Source organism: Coturnix japonica, chromosome 3, assembly GCF_001577835.2.
Source record: "Coturnix japonica isolate 7356 chromosome 3, Coturnix japonica 2.1, whole genome shotgun sequence".
NCBI classification, from domain to species: Eukaryota; Metazoa; Chordata; class Aves; order Galliformes; family Phasianidae; genus Coturnix; species Coturnix japonica.
Genome location: NC_029518.1, coordinates 77,740,599 through 77,761,223, shown reverse-complemented (window position 1 = coordinate 77,761,223; position 20,625 = coordinate 77,740,599). Strand labels below are relative to the sequence as shown.

The following is a 20,625-nucleotide window of genomic DNA, read 5'->3' as shown; positions in this document are numbered from 1 at the left end:
ACAGACATTTTTATGGCTCCAATCCAGGTCTGGTTCCACAGTTTATGGAAGAAATTTAGAATGCTGATGTAAATTAATTAGAAACAGGGCCAAGTGAACCAGAGCTCACGAGATTCTATTCTCCTCCCTTTCTCAAGTTATTCCAAGAAGTTGTATTAGAATGGGTAATGTTAAATGCCTGAATTCCTTTTAGGTGCAAATTTTTATCTTTACAGCCTGTGATACTTGATACCCATTACATCCGAAGTGACAGAAGATTAAATCAACATCAAGATGCACCACTGCCAGTATGCTTTATAAATAATAAAACACCAGGCACTTGTAAGCAAATACGCAGACTGAGCTTTGATCACATTGAGAAGAAAGTTATATGTAACTTGACAACTAAGATGGCAATGTGAAGCAGTCTCTCATTAACTACTTTGCTTTCAAAATGCACGACAGGTGTGTGTGTTTGGTTTTTTTTAATTTCATACTCAACTGCCATGCACAGATTATTCAAGAAATAGCCCATATATTATGCTTATAAATTACTAAACTATATAAATTTTAATATTAGAAAAATAAATTACATACAATAGAAAGCTAACTTTCTGAAAACTTCAGCTCTGAAGAAACTATTGTTACCTTTTCAGGAGTCCTAGCTGATTTTGCACTTTCAGATATCATACCCACGTATTTCTAAGCATTCTGGGTTTCAGTAAGGATCAAGAAATAAGTTTAAAGGGTTTATTTATTTGTTTTGTTTTTTTTTTTAAATTTATTACTATTAAAAGGCACTTTCTAACATATTTCTAAGAAATTTGAACATATTCCCAAGATAGACAGGAAGGATAAAAATGTGATAATCACCAGTGTTTTCAAATTCTCATATTTAACAGTAAGTATGAAGGAAAATGTAGAACTCCATTTTCCCAAAAGAAAATTTTCAGTGAGACTAAATCTAGGAATGTTGCAAAATGGTTACACATACAGTGGCTACCAAAATATAAATAAAGCAAAACAAAACTCAGATCATATGGAACACATTACTTCATTCATGGTTCACTTAAGAAAATATAGGTCTCGCAAGTGTGAGAAACTGGAAACTGAAAACCTGCAGTAAAGAAAAAAAAATGGTTGAGGGAAATAATGCAAATTGAGATACTGAAGCTATGCAGATGAATATAAGAAATTCAAACACAAGCATGTTCCATCAAAGGATAGAGCTCCAAACACTTTTCCAAGTAAACAGGCTGCCTCAGATGAACTCAGTGTAACCATGTTTTTTCTTGCCTGAGGAAAGCCTGTGGCCAAAGTTCTAATTTGCCTATTTATTGATGATGTCTTCTCTCAAGTAAATTCAGTATCACCAGAAGGTGACACAATGACAGTTGTTTATACTGAAGTGTTCGGTTTATTCACAATACAGGCACAAGTCTAACTATATTCTGTGGTTCACAGTATCACAGTATCACAGTCTCATGCGGGTTGGAAGGGACCTTAGAGATCATCAAGTCCAACCCCCGGGATTTGAGTCTCCTGTGTAGCAGAGTGGCACTTCTACCACTTGTGGTTGCTCTACTCAGGCTGTTTTGCTCCTGAACAAAAAGTTGGCAATTTTTAGTATGATGTTACTGTGAATAACTTCTTGAACTGAATCATAATGAATTTACTACAGTAGATTTTAAAAGAAACAAATAAAAACTTAAAGGATTAATGCCTAACTAAGTCATTTCCATATCCTTATTTATGTAAACTAGTGAGGTTCATCATGTGGACTACTGATCACAAGCAAGTATAAATTCTGAGATTTTGCCAAGACTTTGTCATGGTAATTAAAAATTTCCTGATGCTCCTATATTTAAGTGCAGTTAAATAACAGCATAATAGTTCTCCACTTGATGTTAAGATACTCTGCTCAACATTAAAAGAAAATCCACTGATGTTCAATTGAAAAAAATCCTATAACTGAGAATTTCTGATTAGTCAGTATTACACAACTTTGCTCTTTTTACAGTCTTCAAATGGAAACCATCTTTCAACACAATGGCTCTCCAGGAGTCTTAAATAAAAACTATGAGAGAGAGAGAAGCAACACCTGAATCAATAATTCAGCATTTCAGAGGTGCTCAGCATTATAGTACAGCATTATTGCTGTCAGGTTATCTATTTCCTTTGTACATTAGATGTTACAAAAAAAAGGAATAATAATAAAAAAAGATGATTGCTACAAGAAAGAAAAAAGGCAAACACCTTAAAAGTAACTTAAGAATTAGGTACCATAATAGACATACCAACTTCAAAGTATTTTGGAAAAATAAAAGAAATACTACCACATTTTTATCCCTGAAATCTTGTTAACATAAATTAAAATAATGTAAATGTAGTAAATGAGCCCACTCCCTAATGAAGTTCTTAATTGCTTTCGCTTTCCATATCACTCTTTCTCTTTTTTAAATTAAATTCAAAACTCAGTTTGAATTGGATTTTGGCTAGAATTACAAAATATTAGAAATCCGCTTAGTAAAAATAGTTTTCTTGAAGCCTAGAATAACCTCTGCTATAAGCAAATCCACTTATTTTTCTTTTTAAGGAACACTGAGTAGTCTCCAATAATTAAGGGAAAATGCTAATAGATAATTATGTCTTCAACTTAAGAGCAAAACATCAACATTTGAATATTCAGATAACAAACTAAGAGATCATAAGAAACTGAAAACACTTTGTCCAAAATGTCCTCTGATCAAATATTTAAAATATTCAGAGACACACTGCTATCCCCATGAGCAGCACTGTATTGGAAGAGGACTACAGTTTACTTCAGAAAAATTATTCTGATTTTCTTACTCCTATTCTGAAGTGAAATCTAGACTCTTAACTCCTATTTATAAGTAGAAATCTTCAGGTTTTTTCCCTCTGAACTTTTTTGTCTCATTTACTATGATAACAACTACATGGTGAATGCTACAGAAGCTGCTTGTAATAGATACAATAACTGAAATTGATACTTTACTCTAGAGGGTTTCTTTGCTATTTGGAATATATGACATTGAAAATATGCAAATAAATAATTATAAAATAATTAACTAAGGATTTTTAAATAATTAACTAAGGATTAACAGCCTTGCATCTGCCCACCTTGGAAGAACAAAAGAACCTCTAGAATAAACTGTGTTAAGAGAGGTCAGCATTTCTCTTTTCCTCCAATATAGAAAATGGTACCCAAAAGTTGAAGGTTAAAATCATTAGTTGAAGAGCAATTAATTCCAACCAACAAAATGTTGAAATATTTTTATTTTGGTATATTCTTGACGTATTCAGGTATGCAGAAAAGGCAACAGTCCAATATCTTGTCAGCTATTCCATTTGTCCTCTCACATCAATGGAGGTCCCCTGTCAATTGTTTAGTAACGCATGCCCTGGCAATGCTAGGTAAAAGCTATAGAGAGGTATTTAAAGCACTTCTGAGACGGTGCTGAGTCAACACACCCTATAGAGAACTTTGTCTAGTTCCATATTGCGTAGTTACTAATAGCAAAAAAAAAAAAAAAAAAAAAAAAAAAAAAAAAAAAAGAATTTTATTTTATTTTAAGAAGAAAATAAAGAATAACTATGTACAACAAATTGCTGTCCAGGCCAAGTTAAGCCACAGGGCAACATACTGTTAATCAGGCATAATCATCTCAAGAGTATTGAGTAATCAGTAGTCTTTATGACCAAGTGACCCGTGTGACATCAGAGAAAAAAACAGGATTGGCTTATGAGGTCATTTTATGTTTCCCATAATTGCACATAAGTATTTACTGGCTACTTGAAATAAGACAACCCCCTGGTCAAAGGTGTGAGGTGCATAACTCACCCTTGCTCACAATTTTACAAGCCTGTTAAAATTATATGCACAGAAAGGGTATCAATGTGAATCTACATGACCCATTCTCCTTAAGAAGACTACAGCTTTACTCATGAGGATCCTTTTTTCCACCAGGGTAAATAAAGAATTATTAAAAATCAATATTTTCACAGAAGCTAGTTTTCCTGAGGACCAATAACATGTTGTATTATTTCAGAGCTCTTCCCTAAACTTGTAATCCCAAATACTTTCACATTCTCAATCAGTTTTACTGCTTGCTTCTTTTGATTACCCTTTTGATTACCCTGCCCTGACTCTCCAGGCTCTCATGATTTGAGAATGATACATACAAATAATGTATATGTTATGTTTGGTCAACACTGTCTCTGTCCAACTGCGATGTTCATGCCAGTAGAGATCACAACCAACAGGAAACAGTCTCCAAGATGCACCATTCAAGGAAACCATTCTTTCCATGTAACTGTTGATTATCTTTTCTTAGGAGAAACTTAAATAGAGGTCAAGTTTACTCAAAGTTATCCAGAAATGTCACGATTATAACTTGCAAGAAAAATCCTTGATTTTTATCCTCCAGTCTTAGAGGAAGGAGAACTGCAATACTTTATCATTATGTAACAGAACTCAAATGCAAATACCGATATTTGAGTAATATTTATCAAATTAAGCATTAGAGACTTTGCACCTGAACACAACAGTGCATCCCTCATATTATAGTCCCCTCTTTGGTTCTGATCCCAGCAGCTGTTATCAGGACTCCTCATTTCTTTAATCTTCATTTTCTCAACTAAGCTGTAGGAACAGTTTAACAGGTAATGTTTGTACTTCCTGAATGCTACTAAATCATCCCTAAGGATTACTTAACTCCAGATCATGTTACAGTATTTTTGAAGACTAATCTGAGCATTTGGGATATATTTCCTACCATATCAAATAATAGATTGTACAAATAAGTAATTTTTACAAGGGGTTTGTCTAGACTCTAAAACAATTTGTTATAGTTTTAAACTATATAAATTATTATTATTTTGAATATATTCAGCATTTGGATTTAAGAGCAAAGCAGGAAGAAATTCAATATTTATGCTAACTGCTCTAAGATTTAAATGCAAAATGCCAGTTGCATGGATCTCCCAATACCATTCTGCAAAGAAATCTGAACTTTTAGGCTAAACAGAACTTACAGAAAAAGTGAAATTTCAGACTTTCAGAGCACTCCTGTGTATGTTCCTTGCTGTCCTCGTGAATGCTACTATTATTATACTAATGCTGTAAATGTTTGATCCAAAAATTTGCAGCCCAAACCAACATAAATACAACAGGAAACTTAACACAGAATTATTTAACAAAAGTAGCTAATTTTTATGAGTTACTGTAAACACAAATTAGAGTTTCAGTCAGTCCCAGACCAGAGATGCCATTCTCTCAGTTTCCACTGGCTTTGAAACTCTGAATGACAGAATCTGCTAAGTCTCATATATACTATTGCTAAAGTGGCCTCAATATTCCCAGCACTTAAAATCTTCAGTCATTTGCATGTGTGCCAAGAGATTTTTTTTTCACGAAGATTACGATACTCTCTGCTGTAAACTATCATTATCTTAGCAATATAAGGCAAAATGAACCTCTGTGCAGAAGGACAAAAGAAACTCAAGATACAATTTAAATATTAGTGGAATGCTTTTAGATGGTTAAAAGGCAGAATATAGTTGTCAAGCTGGGTCAATTCACAGGGGAAATTTCACCCAACATAGGTAGGAATCTGGCATTTATAACCATTGTCTTTTTTAAGACAACAATATGCCATCTAAATTACCACCAGCATTTTTTAAAAACCTAGATCTAATTACATGTTGCTGAGATACACACAATTCTGATTGAAGAGTTTTTTTTTTGTTGTTGTTTTTTTTTTTTGTAATCATACTTTGTATTTCTCTGAGTCACTGTCTTCAATAAGTCTTTCACTACAAATGTATCCTTGTCTGCAATGTCCTTGAAAAATCTGCTTGTTATTTTTTCACGGAAATCAGTCAGTACTGGATAACACAGAGTTATATTAATTATTTTCACATGGTAGTTTTTAAAAGCATTAGTAAAATTGCTACCTGATGTGTTAATGATACTGAAACATTTATGCGAGTTTTATATTCTTATGTCTGCCATTGACACTGAGTACACAAAGTGAAAAAAAAATCAAAAAAAATCAAGGTAAAGTATTTCTGAAATGAAAATGAGATGACCTAACTTAACAAGCTGGCTTAACTGATCTCAGTTTTCCTCTGCATAAATGGTACATAATGAAATCAATGAAAATGAGAAGGATTTCTATTTAGTCAGAAACTTTAAACTATTTTAATAGTAGATTTCATTAATCTTACTTTCTATAAATGTTCAAAAGTCCCATTACATGATCAATGACAGTTCTATGCACTTCAGATAGAGTCACTTATTGCACACTTCTATAATTTCACTTTTTGTGGACTTTACACATATTTGATTGAGATATTATCATGAATTAGTTAAATGTATCCCTTCTGTACTTTCTTAATTTTTTCTTCCAAATTTCACTATATAAGAGTGCATCTCCCCACTATCACCATTTTAATTATGTCATATAGGATTCATACCAAAAAACGATCCTACACTGTAAATTAGCCACATATTCATTTCTAATTTCCTGATCATTCTGCATCAAGCTATAACAAATTAGATTATATATTCGAAAGTATGGCATTAACAAATTTTGAGTGACTTGTTTTTACTATCTATACAATTTTTATAGATAATTGAAGCATTATTTACTATATAGGTATAGCATAGTAGTGAGATGAATATTAACAATTATTGAACTAAGCACTTGTTGAAGTAAGGTAAAAGACAGTCATTTTCAAAAGGAACAAAGTCATGTTCAATGTGACTAAACTATTAAGAACATTTCACATTGGTAGTAGAGAATGTACCTGGTTGTATTGGGGGTACAGAATGCCTACGCACGTGGACATGTCTCAGTGTCTAAAAATATAATTTATAAACTTTGTATAAAGTAGGGTATGTGTTCATCCAATTTTTACAACTCACATATGTAGATATATTAGCAGGTTGCACTGAAAGTAATGGCTCTTATTTGTTTTCATGGAAACTACAACAGATACAATGAGCAAAATATTTGAAAGAATGTGAATTCTCTGTTACACATTATTTGTTAATACAGTTGCTACCATAAACTTTGCATTTTTTTCCAGCGATGTACAAAAGTCTGCATGCCACACTCATAAAAACGTGGACAAGTGGAAGCAAGCCACTGTCATTGTCACCACTGCTGAAATGCATCACCCACTGCCTCACTGTGCTCACATCCACTATTTGGTCTTCATAAACATTCAGAAAGTGTCAATGAATGTCAACACATACATTTTTTTTTTCATATGGAGGAATTCAGTAACACCCCTTTGCTTTATATGCACTTCCATGTCAAATGCCATTACGTCAGACAGTTGCTCTGCTGTCATCTGTCACATGGCAACAATGTGTAATGAAATAATGGTGGGAAGGTTTAACCTCTACTGCCATTCAACCAACATCTATCTCTGACACGACAGGCAAACACAATACAAAACACAGGCATCTGGAATACTGTGTCCAGTTCTGGACTCCTGTCATGGTTTTGTAATTTTTCTATTGGTATTACACATCATAACATCCCTTTCCCTTTTTCCTTTCCCATTTGTCAGGGGTTGGGGGGCCCACGGGCCTACTGCCCCCCTGTCACGGACACAGACTGATCTAGATAACACCGTGACAGCTCCTCAGTTAAAAAAAGACAGAAATCTCTTAGAAAGAGTCCAGCAGAGGGTTACAGAGACGATTAACACTGTCCAGAGGAGGGCCATGAAGAAGATCAGAGTGCTAGAGCACCTTCACTATGAGGACAGGCTCGGAGAGCTTGGACTTTTCAGCCTGGAGACGAGAAGTCTCTGAGGAGATCATATATAAGCTTTCCAATACTTGAAGGGGGCCTACAGGAAAGCTGGGGAGAAACTGGTTTGAAACTGAAAAAGGGTAGATAGATTTAGAGTGGCTGTTAGGAAGAAATTCTTTACTGTTAGGGAGGTGAGACTCTGGAACAGGTTGCCTAGTGAGGTTGCAGATGCCTACTCCCTCCCCATCTTAAGGCAGTATTTATTCACTAGGTTTCAAGCTTCATTTTTGATTCATATCTTGACCAGTTGGTAATACACAGGAAAATAAGATCTGCTTGGACAAGGTGCATTCCTGACAGAAAGAATTTTATCTGTTTACTTATGTATGCACATCTGCAAGAAAATCTACATGGACAAACACTCACAGGGGAAAAAAAAAATTCTTCTTCTGAAACTTCTTTACACAATTCTAGCCAAGAATACATTTTAATTCTGAATACATTGGCAAAAAAAAAAAAAACACATTTTTTTATGTTCTTTTAAATATGACCTTATTTCTGAAAGAGTTGCAAGGTGTCATATCTATTGAACAAGTTGCTCTGTTCAAGTGTCTTGTAACTCTGACAGACACGTTTACCTCGGTTTAACCTCAAAAAGTTGTCTGAAAAGATACAAGAAACTCTAGAGTGGACATTAGTTGATAAAGGTCTGAAACTGAGTCCACTGCAGATATGTGTTCAAGTCTTGGTAAAAGCGTTTATACTCATAGGAAGTTCCTTAACATGCACAACAATAGAGTCTGCTCAGCTAATGCATTCCAGAGCAGTGTTGCTAATATCTTGCAAGGGAGAACTTAAAGCAGGATAGCTGGTAGAAGATAAACACTTTGCTACTAATATGTTATGAATTTATATTTGTAGACAGTTTGTACAGATAAAACTGAGTAACATTAGATGTCACTACAAAATACTGGGAATGAAAAATGTTTAGGGTATTCAACCACTGGGTCTATAACTGAGGTTTCTATAGGCACAAGATAGAAAATGAGTATGTGATTCTTGCAAAGATAAAGGCAGCAGGTACAGTTCTATCAGTGTGTGTATTTTCTGCAGTGTGATATGAGGATGAATTTCTGTGAGCTCCACTGATGATGTTATTCTGTGAGATGAAGAAAATAAATACCCAGAAGTAATAGCAGTAGCTCCCATTAGTGCATACCAGCTGTTTAATATTGCTGAGTTCATTCAAAATGCCTCATAAAATGGAGTCTGTTTGCTGTGCAGAACTTGGTCTGGGAATACATCAAAGAGTTTTATTCCAGTCAAAGAATATGTTGCTCATATCCGGCTTAATTCACTTCAAGAATCAGTAGACTGTGATTTAATGTTTGCAAGTCTCTAGCTGATTTATGAAAAAGTAATAGCTAGATATTAACAAGGAAGAGATGTTTGCATTTGAGTTTCATGAATAACTAACAAAGTAAGGAAAGATATCTGTTTTAAAATAAATATCTTATTAGGCAAATCAGTAATTATTGAAGGACTCTGCAATCTCTGTTGCTCTTCTGATCCTGAAAAAAAACAGATGATCGTTCTTCAGGATTCATTTTGCAACAACCAAGAGAGAACTGACTGCACGCTTGTAGATGCAGTAGTAAACCATAATCCAAGGCAGAGCAATGACTCGCTATTTAATTCTCTTGAAGTCTCTGGAATGTTACTTGTGTCTCTGGCAGACAAAGGAACTGGTCTGGTGCTGCTCTAGTGATTAAAGTTGTTTAAGAAAAACAGAAAGTGTAATAAATGAGATACTATCATAAATGTACTGGGAACAAAGTACTATCTTGTATCTACTTGTATTAGTAGCCACATATGGTACAAGTGTGATATTAGTCTTTGTTCTTACTGAGCTGAGCAGCAAAACAAATAACATGCAAAGAGATAACATCTGCTGACTTTTCTGTCCTAAACAATGTTTAACTCTGAAGTGATATTTTTCCTAGTTTACAGATTAGCTTAGCCAGATTGCTGATCAGAAGTATCCCTCAGCTGGAAATATATGTTTTTTCAGATGTATATGGATAAAGATGTTAAGAAAGAAGAGGAGAAAGAAAAGGGAAGGAAAAGAGAAGGAAAAGGGAAGGGAGAAAAAAAAAGAGAACTCCCAAGCAAATTGATTCTGCAGCAAATTACATGACCACTGAAACCTCATTCAGTCTTATGAAGGTATATAGCAAATACAACTCTGTAAATCATATTTTAATAAAAGCATAGAAGTGGTTTTAGTGACCTCAAGAGCTGAGTAAATGCAAACCCTCCCATTATTCATATTTTGTATGAGGGCCAGCACCAGAACAAATGGTGCACCTCAGAGAAGAAGTATTAAATTTTCTAAATCCATTGCTGCTGTGAATCAATATGAAATGAAGGAATTACACATCATATCCATTGAGAACACCAGTAAACTAGATGACATGATATTCTGGAAGACGTACAGATGTAACTGCATTTAGTAACTGGATTTTTGTCAGCCTCATTACCTACATCAAGAAGGAATATTACCTATTAATTAGACAACAACAAAACAAACAACTCCTAAGGCACCCCTTCAAAAAGACTAGCCTGTACAGAAATCAAATACTCCATAAAACTTATAAAAACAGAAATCCTAGCAAGAGTCCTTACACAAGTAAGTACCTTGAAACAGTTTATAATTAAAAAATTTTGAAAAAAAAAAAATGTATAAAGACAAAGATGTGCATGCTATGCATATAACACCATGTGACAATGAAGATGCAGTCTTCAAAATAAACTGTTACACCTGGTGTTGACTTAAAATATTAGAAAAAATAATAAAAGAATAGGGACAATTTTGAGATTCCCCAAAAGACCACACTAAAAACAATCAAAATAGCAGATACATTAAGAGGCTTGTTTATGATGTTTTTAGTGCAAAAGTATCTAGATGTACAGAAAAATAAGCACCCAGAAAAGATACAAACTTGAAAAGGTAAAACAAAGTCCCCAGAAAGTAAATTACTCTGGAAGAAAAAAGGGAAGGTTGGCATTAGGGTTACAGAGACCTGAACATTATATGAGGCATGTGAAATTTTACTCGCTAGCAAAGCCAACTGAAAACCAAGCTAAGAGCAAGTGAAGTTTTCCTTGTTGGGTATGTGAGATTTTGGAGAAATACGTTCATGAGATAAAAAGTAATTTTCCAATTATAAACACGTAATTAAGAAAGGACAGTGGATTAAATTACAAGAACAAAGAATAGCATAGGAAGGGAAAAACAATATGCTGAAGAAGAAAATAAATATACTTTGAATACTCTTACCATGTAAAAAAAAAAAAAAAGCACTAGCAAGGAAAAAAGGCTTGATATAACCATGACTCAAAAGCATATTTCTCTTACCTTGGGCCACTTCTTCTGTATGAAAATCAGGGATAGCATGTTTAGACCAAAGTTCCATAGATACTGCTAGCGATGATGGGAGGTCATTATCTAAAATTTCAGTAGGAAACAATTCATCCATTTCCATTTTCTTACTTTGGGGGATAGTAGGTAAACAGGTGACATTGTTTATTCCATCAACGCAGAGAAACCCACTGGAGCAGGATTGTATAAGGCAATCATTGTAATTAAGCTCACAGCTTCGTCCCTGAAAGAGAATTTTTAAAAAGCCATTTTTGAAGGCAATTTGCATTTCATAGTCATGCTAGTTCAAATTATTGCTTTCTTTTGATTCTAAAGTGTTTGCTTATATTAAAATCTTCACATTTTCAAAAGCAAATCTAATCATCTGGAAAATATTGCTCAAGTACTTTAATAGCACAGTTGTATATTTAAATTTTTTAGCTAAATGTTATTTTTTATTCCCACTCAGTACTACAAATTATCAATAAAAGTTATTTCCCCACAAGTTTGTATTTGTACAGTATCACAGATACTGGCTTTGCCAATTAAAATAATCATCTTTATATAAAGGTACTACCTCTACTTAAGAAGTTACGTAGTTATAGAGAGAACTGTACTGACATAGTTGTTTGAAAACCTACAGATTGCTCCAATTGCTCTGATTGTCAAGTTAAAGATATGTTTTCCTTTTGTATTTCATTACTTATTGCCAGTTAACAAAACTTCATACAGCACCATTTTATATATTTGGTCTGTAGTTTACTCTTTGGAAAAAAAAAAAAGTGTAGCAGCAGTTTTAAATTGGAGTTTTATTTTTATCAAGACTAACAATTTTTTGGAAGCCAGAAATATTATATCTAATAATACATTAAAAATTTCATAATCAGTATTCTGTAATAAAGGGAAGAAATGATACATTTCTGTCACACCAATAATTATGTGAATTAAATGCGCTCCTGAGGTGTGAAATAAGTATACACTGAATCTAGCCTAGGTTGTTCACTGATGGTTTTATCTGGCATTCAGATTATGTTTTTGCAGAGAAAAAATAACTAAACAGCACAATGATCTTCCCATTACAGCTGTTTGGGTAGAAGTATAAATACTTCATGAATGAAATGAGTTCTTTTTAGCATGAAGATCTGAGTATTTTCAAAATAAAAAGACAGTGTTGCTTAAATGATCCTCCATCTTGACCTTGTTTTCAGTACCAGCCTGCTTTTGAAGACAATGACAACAGCAGTTGCTATGAACTGCAAGGAAGTGTCAACTATCTCCATTGTACTATGCAAAGAAGCTCCCTATGAAATCTGTATTCCTTCTTTCACTGGATCATCAGTAACTTTAGTCAGATTATATGCACTGGTACATGATTTATGGTAAAATACAAGTTTTACAAAACTACAGATAGTCACTGCAAATGGGAGAAACTCCTGTTAACTGGAAGAATGTATATGACTTCCCTATCTTCAAGAATGACAAGAAGGAACATCCAGGGATTTACAGGCCAGTCAGCCTCACCTCAGTTTCTGGGCAGCTGATGTGTTCTAACTACTCCTAGAAACCATTTCTAAAGGGAAGTGTCTGTGCCTAAAGCAGAGGGGTTGGAATTGGATAATCTTAAAGATCCCTACCAACCCAAATCAAGTTGGTAAAAAAGGGATTAAAAGAGTGGATGGCTAAAAGCTGACTAAACTATCAGGCTGAAAGGCCTCTTGCTAAAAATCAGCAGTGTAAAGTTGAGCTGGAGGCCAGTTCCTAGCTACGTACCTAGAGCTCTTCATTAAAAGATATTGCGACAAAGTGAACCCATAGCATGTTTCCACATGACACACAATCAAGGATGGTTGGTTGATAAGTCAGATGAGTCTATTTTATGTAACTATAATATATGGACCTCAAAGGGCTTAAGAAATGTGATGCCAAGATGTTGTGAAACTCAAGAATGAGGAATGCAAAGCACTGCACTTGGGATGGAAAATCTGCATTCACCAGTACATACTGGAGGTTGACACACTAGAAAGCAACTTTTGTCTTGGTGGATGACAAATTGAACATGGTCCAACAATAAGCACCTGTACCAAAGACAGACGTTTTCCCACCTTTTAGACTTTTTGTTTTTTCTGCTTTATTGCAGTTTGTTTTTTCTCACTGATGGCAAAGAAATTTCTGTTTTGGGAAAAAACCCTACAATTGTCTTAAGTCTGAAAAATTACTTCTTTCTTTCTTGACTTGTCTGCACAACGTTTATGAAGGTAAATAGGAGTCCTATTCACAACAATTTGTTCCTTCTATTTTGCAGTCTTTAATATAGAAATCAAATGGTGAATTTATATTAAAATGAGCACAATTGTCATAATTTATAAAGAAAAGTAAATCAATTAACAATTTCAAGGTTAAAGTTCTAGAGGTACAGAAAAATAAGAATTTTTGTAGGTAAAAGATTATACACTTACTCTCCTTGTAACTAACTGCAAAACATTAAATGATACTAGTAAGTTAAACTTGAGTGTAATAAGGTGAAATACAAGCTCAAATTGTAGATATCTACCACACATCTCCCACTGCATTAAGAAGCAGCATAAAGTGGTAGTGGCAGAGTGAAAATTTCAATCTTAGATAAATAACATGACTGGCATTAAACCATCATTAATGGATTCTTTTAATATGTTAAGTAGAGGGAAAAAAAAAAAAAAAAAAAAAAAAAAGCCCTCAGAGATGAGCATTCAAATGATTTGTTTGATTTACTGTCAAAGAACTCATTTTCAAAACATAAATCTGTATGACATAGTCTGAAATACGAGTAATCTTAATATGTATGTAAAATAGTAATTTACTTTGATGTCTGATAAAGCCACTACATAACATCAGTCTTTTTTACTTTTTGTTAATATTAGGTGTATAGTTCTCTGGAATATTGGAGTAAAATGAGCTAAAAAAAAATCAACAAAGAAATTACAAAAATACATAATTTTCTGGAAGACCAGGTTTTATCTAAGTGAGGATAATGTGGCAAAGGTTTACATACAGCACACGACAAATAGTCAGGTTAAGGAAAGGAGAATAAAGGATATCAGCAGCTTACCACAAATCCTGGCTTGCAAAAACAGGAATAACCCAAACTGGGGTCACTCTGAACACAGATGCCATGTATGCAGGGGTTGGATATGCATTCATCAACATCTAACTCACAATGCAAGCCTTCCCATCCTGTCAAGAAAAAGAAACAAATAGAAGAACTGTAAAATCTAGAGATGTCAATCAAAAAATAAAGCTAGGAGTAACTATAAGTAATCCTCACATCTGTTTATAAAGTGTATGGAAGACGGTACAATGAACTGTCTGTGGTTTCCTGAACTAGAAAATAAAAATAGCAGTAAAAAGTAAGAACCCAAACAATACAGACATTATAATCATACTCTACTGAAAATCTCTTTGTGAAATTAATATTTGCTGACTCTTATTACTGTAGAGACATAGCTAAGCAAACAAGTAAAATTTGGATATACACTTGCTTATTGGAATTAACTGACTTGACAGGTTTCCCTTCACCTACAGAATTAACTGTATTGTTAGCTCTCTTGTGTCTAAGAATAGTCAAGGGTAAAATGTTCCCTGAAACTTATAATCTCATTTCAGATGTGCAGAGTGTAACCCCAACCACTTTTTTTTTTTTTTTTTTTTTTTCCTACTGAAATTTAAACTGAAAGTGTATGGAAATATCTATCTTAATTTTTGACCTTTCTAACCTGCTAAATTTGTGCATTATCATCATACTGTGGAAGGAAAGGTGGAGGTTTAGACAGATTACAACAGTCAAAGCTACAGAAAAGAAAGGAAATGGTTTAAGAGAGAAACTGCATTGTGTAGAAACAGAAGCTACAGCCCTTAGCTGGAAAGCAATTTTAAAAAGTCTGTATTCAAATATACTTACATTATCAGTAGCTTTAAAAAACAAAACAAAACAAAGCAAAAAAACAGAAGACATTTGGAATTCATTAAATTTTATGTCTGAAGCATGGTAATGATAAATGATAAAGCTTTTAAGTCATCTGTATTATTCAACGGGATTAAAAAAAAATATCAGAATATATCATCACCTACCAAAGATAGGTGATCACAGAATCACAGAATCACAAAATGACCCGGGTTGGAAGGGACCTCAAGGATCATGTAGTTCCAACCCCCCTGCCTAGCAGGGCCACCAGACATACACATTTACTAGATCAGGTTGCCCAGGGCCCCGTCCAACCTGGCCTTGAACACCTCCAAGGACGGGGCATCCACAACCTCCTTGGGAGCCTGTTCCAGGGCCTAACCACTCTCCTAGTAAAGAACTTCTCCCTAACATCCAACCTAAATCTTCCCTCTTTTAACTTAAAACCATTTCCCCGTGTCCTGCTATTGTCAGCCCTTTCAAAGAGTTTACTCCCCTGCTGGGTGTAGGTTCCCTTCAGGTATTGAAAGGCTGCAATGAGGTCACCCCGCAGCTTTCTCGTCTCCAGGCTGAACAAGCCCAACTCCCTCAGCCTGTCCTCATAGGGGAGGGGCTCCAGCCCCCTGATCATCTTCGTGGGCCTCCTCTGGACTTTTTCCAAAATCTCTATGTCTTTCTTGTACTGAGGGCTCCACACCTGGACACAGTACTCCAGATGGGGCCTCACAAGAGCCAAGTAGAGAGGGACAGTCACCTCCCTATCCCTGCTGACCACCCCTCTCCTGATGGAGCCCAGGATCCCATTTGCTTTCCGGGCTGCCAGAGTGCACTGCTCTCGTCCATCAAGACCCCCAGGTCGTTCTCAGCCGAGCTGCTCTCAAGGACCACTCCTCCCAGCCTGTACAGGTGCCTGGGGTTCTTCCAGCCCAAGTGCAAAACCTTGCACTTTGCTGTGTTGAACCTCATTAGGTTCACCTGAGCCCAGCTTTCCAGCCTGTTGAGGTCCCTCTGAATGACATCCCTTCCTTCCACTATATCGACCACACCACTCAGCTTGGTGTTGTCAGCAAACTTGCTTGAGGGTGCGCTCAATTCCCTCATTGATGTCATTAATAAAGATGTTAAAGAGCACCGGTCCCAAGACAGACCCTTGGGGGACACCGCTCATTACCGGCCTCCACCTGGACATAGAGCCATTGACCACCACCTTCTGTTTGCAGCCTTTCAACCAATTGCTTATCCATTGAGTTGTCCACCCATCAAATCCACTTCCCTCCAAATTGGAGATGAGGATGTGATGGGGGACCATGTCAAAGGCCTTGCTCAGGTCCAGGTAAATTACATTGGTTGCCTTCCCTTCGTCCATCAGCGCCGTCACTCCATCATAGAAGGCCACAAGATTAGTTAAGCATGACCTTCCCCTGGTGAAGCTGTGCTGGCTGTCTCGGATCACATGCTCATTCTTTATGTGATTGAGCATGTTGTCCAGGAGGATCTGTTCCATGATCTTCCCAGGCACGGAGGTGAGACTCACCAGCTTGTAGTTCCCTAGGTCCTCCCTGCTCCCCTTCTTATATACGGGAGTGACGTGACCCTTCCTCCAGTCATCCGGGACCTCACCTGACAGCCACAACTTCTCAAATATGATGGAGAGCGGCTCAGCAACCACCTCAGACAGCTCCTTCAGGACCCTGGGATGCACGCCATCTGGCCCCATAGACTTGTGCTCATTCAGTCTAAGGAGGCATCTGGAGCAAGGAAGCCTCGTCAACAGCCTCCCCTTGATCAGGTGGCCTGTAGTATACCCCTAATACCAGCTGTCCTTTATTAGTCCTGTCCCTAATTCTAACCCACAGGCTCTCAACCTGTTCCTGACTGTTTCTCATAGGGAGCTCCTCACAGTTTATCCAATCTCTGACATAGAGAGCAACTCCCCCACCCTTCCTACCTCGCCTGTCTCTCCTAAATAGTCTATAGCCGTCGATGGCAGTATCCCAATTGTGGGAGTCATCCCTCCATGTTTCTGTGATAGCAACAATTTCATAACTTTCAGAGATGGTGATGTCTCAGACTTTGAAAGTCAGCAGGGACTGTTATGATCATGAATTCTGGCCCTTTATATGGAAAAGCCCAGAAATTTTTCAGTCAGCTGTTCATACAAGAGCACATTATCTTTAAGGATTACTGAGTGTCTCTTAGACATTTATATACATATGTATATATATATTTATGTATGTATGTATAAAGTTTCATCTGGGTGTAAGTTTATTCCTAAAATTAATGTAGTTCTAGTAAGCTAAAGACATACTGCCTTATAAGTGAAAGAGTAGTCCTGAAAAGATTAAATCTGAGACTGCAGGAAAATACAGGCTTATTGTGACATTTTCTAAAACTCCTACACTTTCCTAAGTTGCAATAGCTGTTTAATTTGATCTATAGAAGCACGACAGCTGCATTCCACCCAGCAGATCTAAGCATGAGAATGTGTGGAATCAGAATAAGAATACTGTAGTTAAAATTTTCAGAAATTTTCATCAGTTAGATGAAATTTTAATCACTGTCCTGTCAAATGTCTGTTACCTTTTTGACACTGACAAGTGTACCCATTGACATGATCTTCACAGGTTGAGCCATGTAGACAAGGTGATGAATTACACTCATTAACTTCTATTTCACAAAACTGTCCAGAAAAGCCAGCTAGACACCTGAAGAAAACAGCATTACAATGTGTTATACTATGCATAATCAATTGTATAAAATATATTTGTGTGAAAATATTTCATATAATCTAAGCACATTAACAAGGCACAATGTCATGTATTTCTTTCTATTCTAAGGAGCATTTGACTGTAAACCATGGAGATGAATTTATGATGGCAAAAATCATTTGCAGTTTTCATATTTGAACTGTAGTATCTGGATGAGGATCCAATCTAACAGTCTCAACTGCAGTTTACTGCTTCTAACACAGTGAACAAAAACAAACCATTCTTAATGTGGTCTAGGGAGTCTGCCTAATAAAACAATTTATTTAGTAAACCAGCTGCAATCTTTGGAAAAGCGCTTGTTGAGAAATGTTACACTATTAAATATAGCTACATCACAGATATCATAGGGACCACTTTTTTTATTATCATTCTAATTATCAAATATCAGTCAAATTAAAGCAAATTTTCTGGACTTTTCTTGTTGTAAATCTCATGATCATTAACACCAAAGGTCCATAACATAACATCATTCAAAATTAATATAAATAATTCATAATATAGTTCAACATATAACTTTACAACTGACCCAAACACACTTGCAATTCCTCTAATGAAACTCAGAAATCTTGCTAATCTCTTCATTGAAAACGACTGTGTAAATATACCCTTGCATACATTCACAGCTGTACAGACTCAAATGCACTCTTCAGAGCAAAGCCCAAAAATGGTGTTTATGACATCTCTGTTGAGATGTGTTGTAATACAGATACATTTCACACGAGGTAATGTACTCAAAATCTAATGTTACCAGCTGGGTGGTGTACATCGTGCCTGTCTCCTTGTCTATAATGAAGAACATAAAACTTTATGTCCCACTTACAGGAAGATGAGTACATCAACAAATTGCCTTTGAGTAAATGTCACTTACACCTCAAGATACCACACTGTGTGAATACAAAATACATCATTAGAATGAAATATCTGCAGTGTTTACCTTAGCTTTCCAGAACCTAATGCAAAAGAGAAGGGAACAGGATCATGTAACAGTTAGATGTGACAATTCAAGAAGAATCATAATATTATTTATTGGTAGTTATATTTTGATTTCTGCCTTGACTATTAGAACATATTTTTTCATCTTATATGGAATACATTCTAGGTGATGGTAATTTGGAATCTATCAAGATGATGAAAGTAGAACAGATTTTTCAATACCCATATCACCTGCAGAATACAGTGATGTCACACTGTTTGGAAAATGTACAAATTGAAGCATATGCTACTATTTTGCAAGTAGCAAATCACAGAATCACCAAGGTTGGTAAAGACGTCCAAGATCATCCAGTCCAATTGTCCAGCTATCATCAACATTTACCTCTACAACATCTAAACATTTCTTGAAAACCTCCAGGGATGACAAGTTAATCATCTCCCTGAGCAGCCCATTCCAGTGCTGAACCACACTTTTGGAGAATGAGTTTTTCCTAACATCCAAAATAAATCTCCCCTGGTGCAACTTGAGGTCATTCCCTCTAGTCATATTGTTGGTGACACGGTAGAAGAGGCTGATCCCCATCCTACTGCAACCTCCTTTCAGGTAGTTTTGGAGGGTGATAAAGGTCTCCCCTGAGCCTCTTCTTCTCAAGACTAAACAATCCCAGTTGCCTCAGTCACTCCTCATAAGACTTGTGCTTCACACCCCCCACCAGCTTCATTGCCCTTCTCTCAAGTTCCAGGGATTCAATGACTTTCTTGTAGTAAGGGGCACAAAACTGAACACAGTACTTCAGGTGTGGCCTCACCTGTGCTTAGTACAGATGGGTGATCACTTCCTTGCTCCTGCTGGCAACACTATTTCTGATACAAAATTACAATAATCACAATATACAAGAGAAAAGTGATGGGTAAGTTTTAATGAGTGAGACACAAGGGGACTTGTATTTCATTTGTGCTACAAAACTTAAAGCAAAATCTAATAAAATATAGTTTGGACTTCTATATAATTGCCAAACATCAAAATCTAACTTAGAACTGGATTCAATCTACCTAGCTTCCTTTATCTAACTTTATCTGTTTTCCTAATCATAGAATTCTTCTGTGCTCAATGGAGCAGAGGACACAGAGGATGATTCTTCTCACTGAAAGACTATTTTCTGCATATACCTTTGTCTTTCCTTTGACTATACAACATTATCAAGCAACTTCTCCTAGGTTTGGGAAGGAGAACCAGAACAATGAATGCCAACAAGATAATGTAAATTACATCCTGTTGGCAAATAATAGAAAAAAATGACAACTAAACAAAGGGATAACTGGGACAGTTTAAACACATTGAATGTTAGCCTTGTACTTTGATATGCTTGAAGGCACTTTTGCTTTAGAAAAAAATTAAAAAGGGGTTAAAGCAAGCTGGAAGATCTACAAACTTAAATAAAAAATCCAGACAGAATGCCTATGCATATCTAAGGTGAGAAGGCTTGATTTCAAGCACAGAAGAAAGGTTTAAGGGTCTTTTTAAGAAATACTCAGTTGGAAGCTTGAAATGGCACCTCTTTAATATGCCATGTGTACTCTTGCTCTGAATTGCTATCACTTTGCATGTACTTGCGAGAATGTACTCCTTTTCCTATGTTAGGCAATTGTTAAACATAAAAGAATATTTAAGTACATTTAAAGTATTTCAGATACTGAAATAGCTTTCTGTTTTTGTTGTTGTTGTTTTTCTTCCTTCCTTCCTTCCTTCCTTCCTTCCTTCCTTCCTTCCTTCCTTCCTTCCTTCCTTCCTTCCTT

General features: G+C 35.7%; 1 protein-coding gene across 2 annotated transcripts in view; it reads right to left on the bottom strand.

The window, feature by feature from the left end:
• Nucleotides 1-20,625, bottom strand: part of EYS (eyes shut homolog) — a 771,550-nt gene that overhangs the window by 307,549 nt on the left and 443,376 nt on the right. For both annotated transcript variants that reach the window (XM_015859149.2, XM_032443873.1), the window contains 3 exons: nucleotides 17,708-17,832; nucleotides 14,276-14,400; nucleotides 11,188-11,434 (listed from right to left, as the gene is read on the bottom strand). In XM_015859149.2, the coding sequence (XP_015714635.2) occupies nucleotides 11,188-11,434; nucleotides 14,276-14,400; nucleotides 17,708-17,832 (497 nt within the window). The remainder of the gene's footprint in view (nucleotides 1-11,187; nucleotides 11,435-14,275; nucleotides 14,401-17,707; nucleotides 17,833-20,625) is intronic.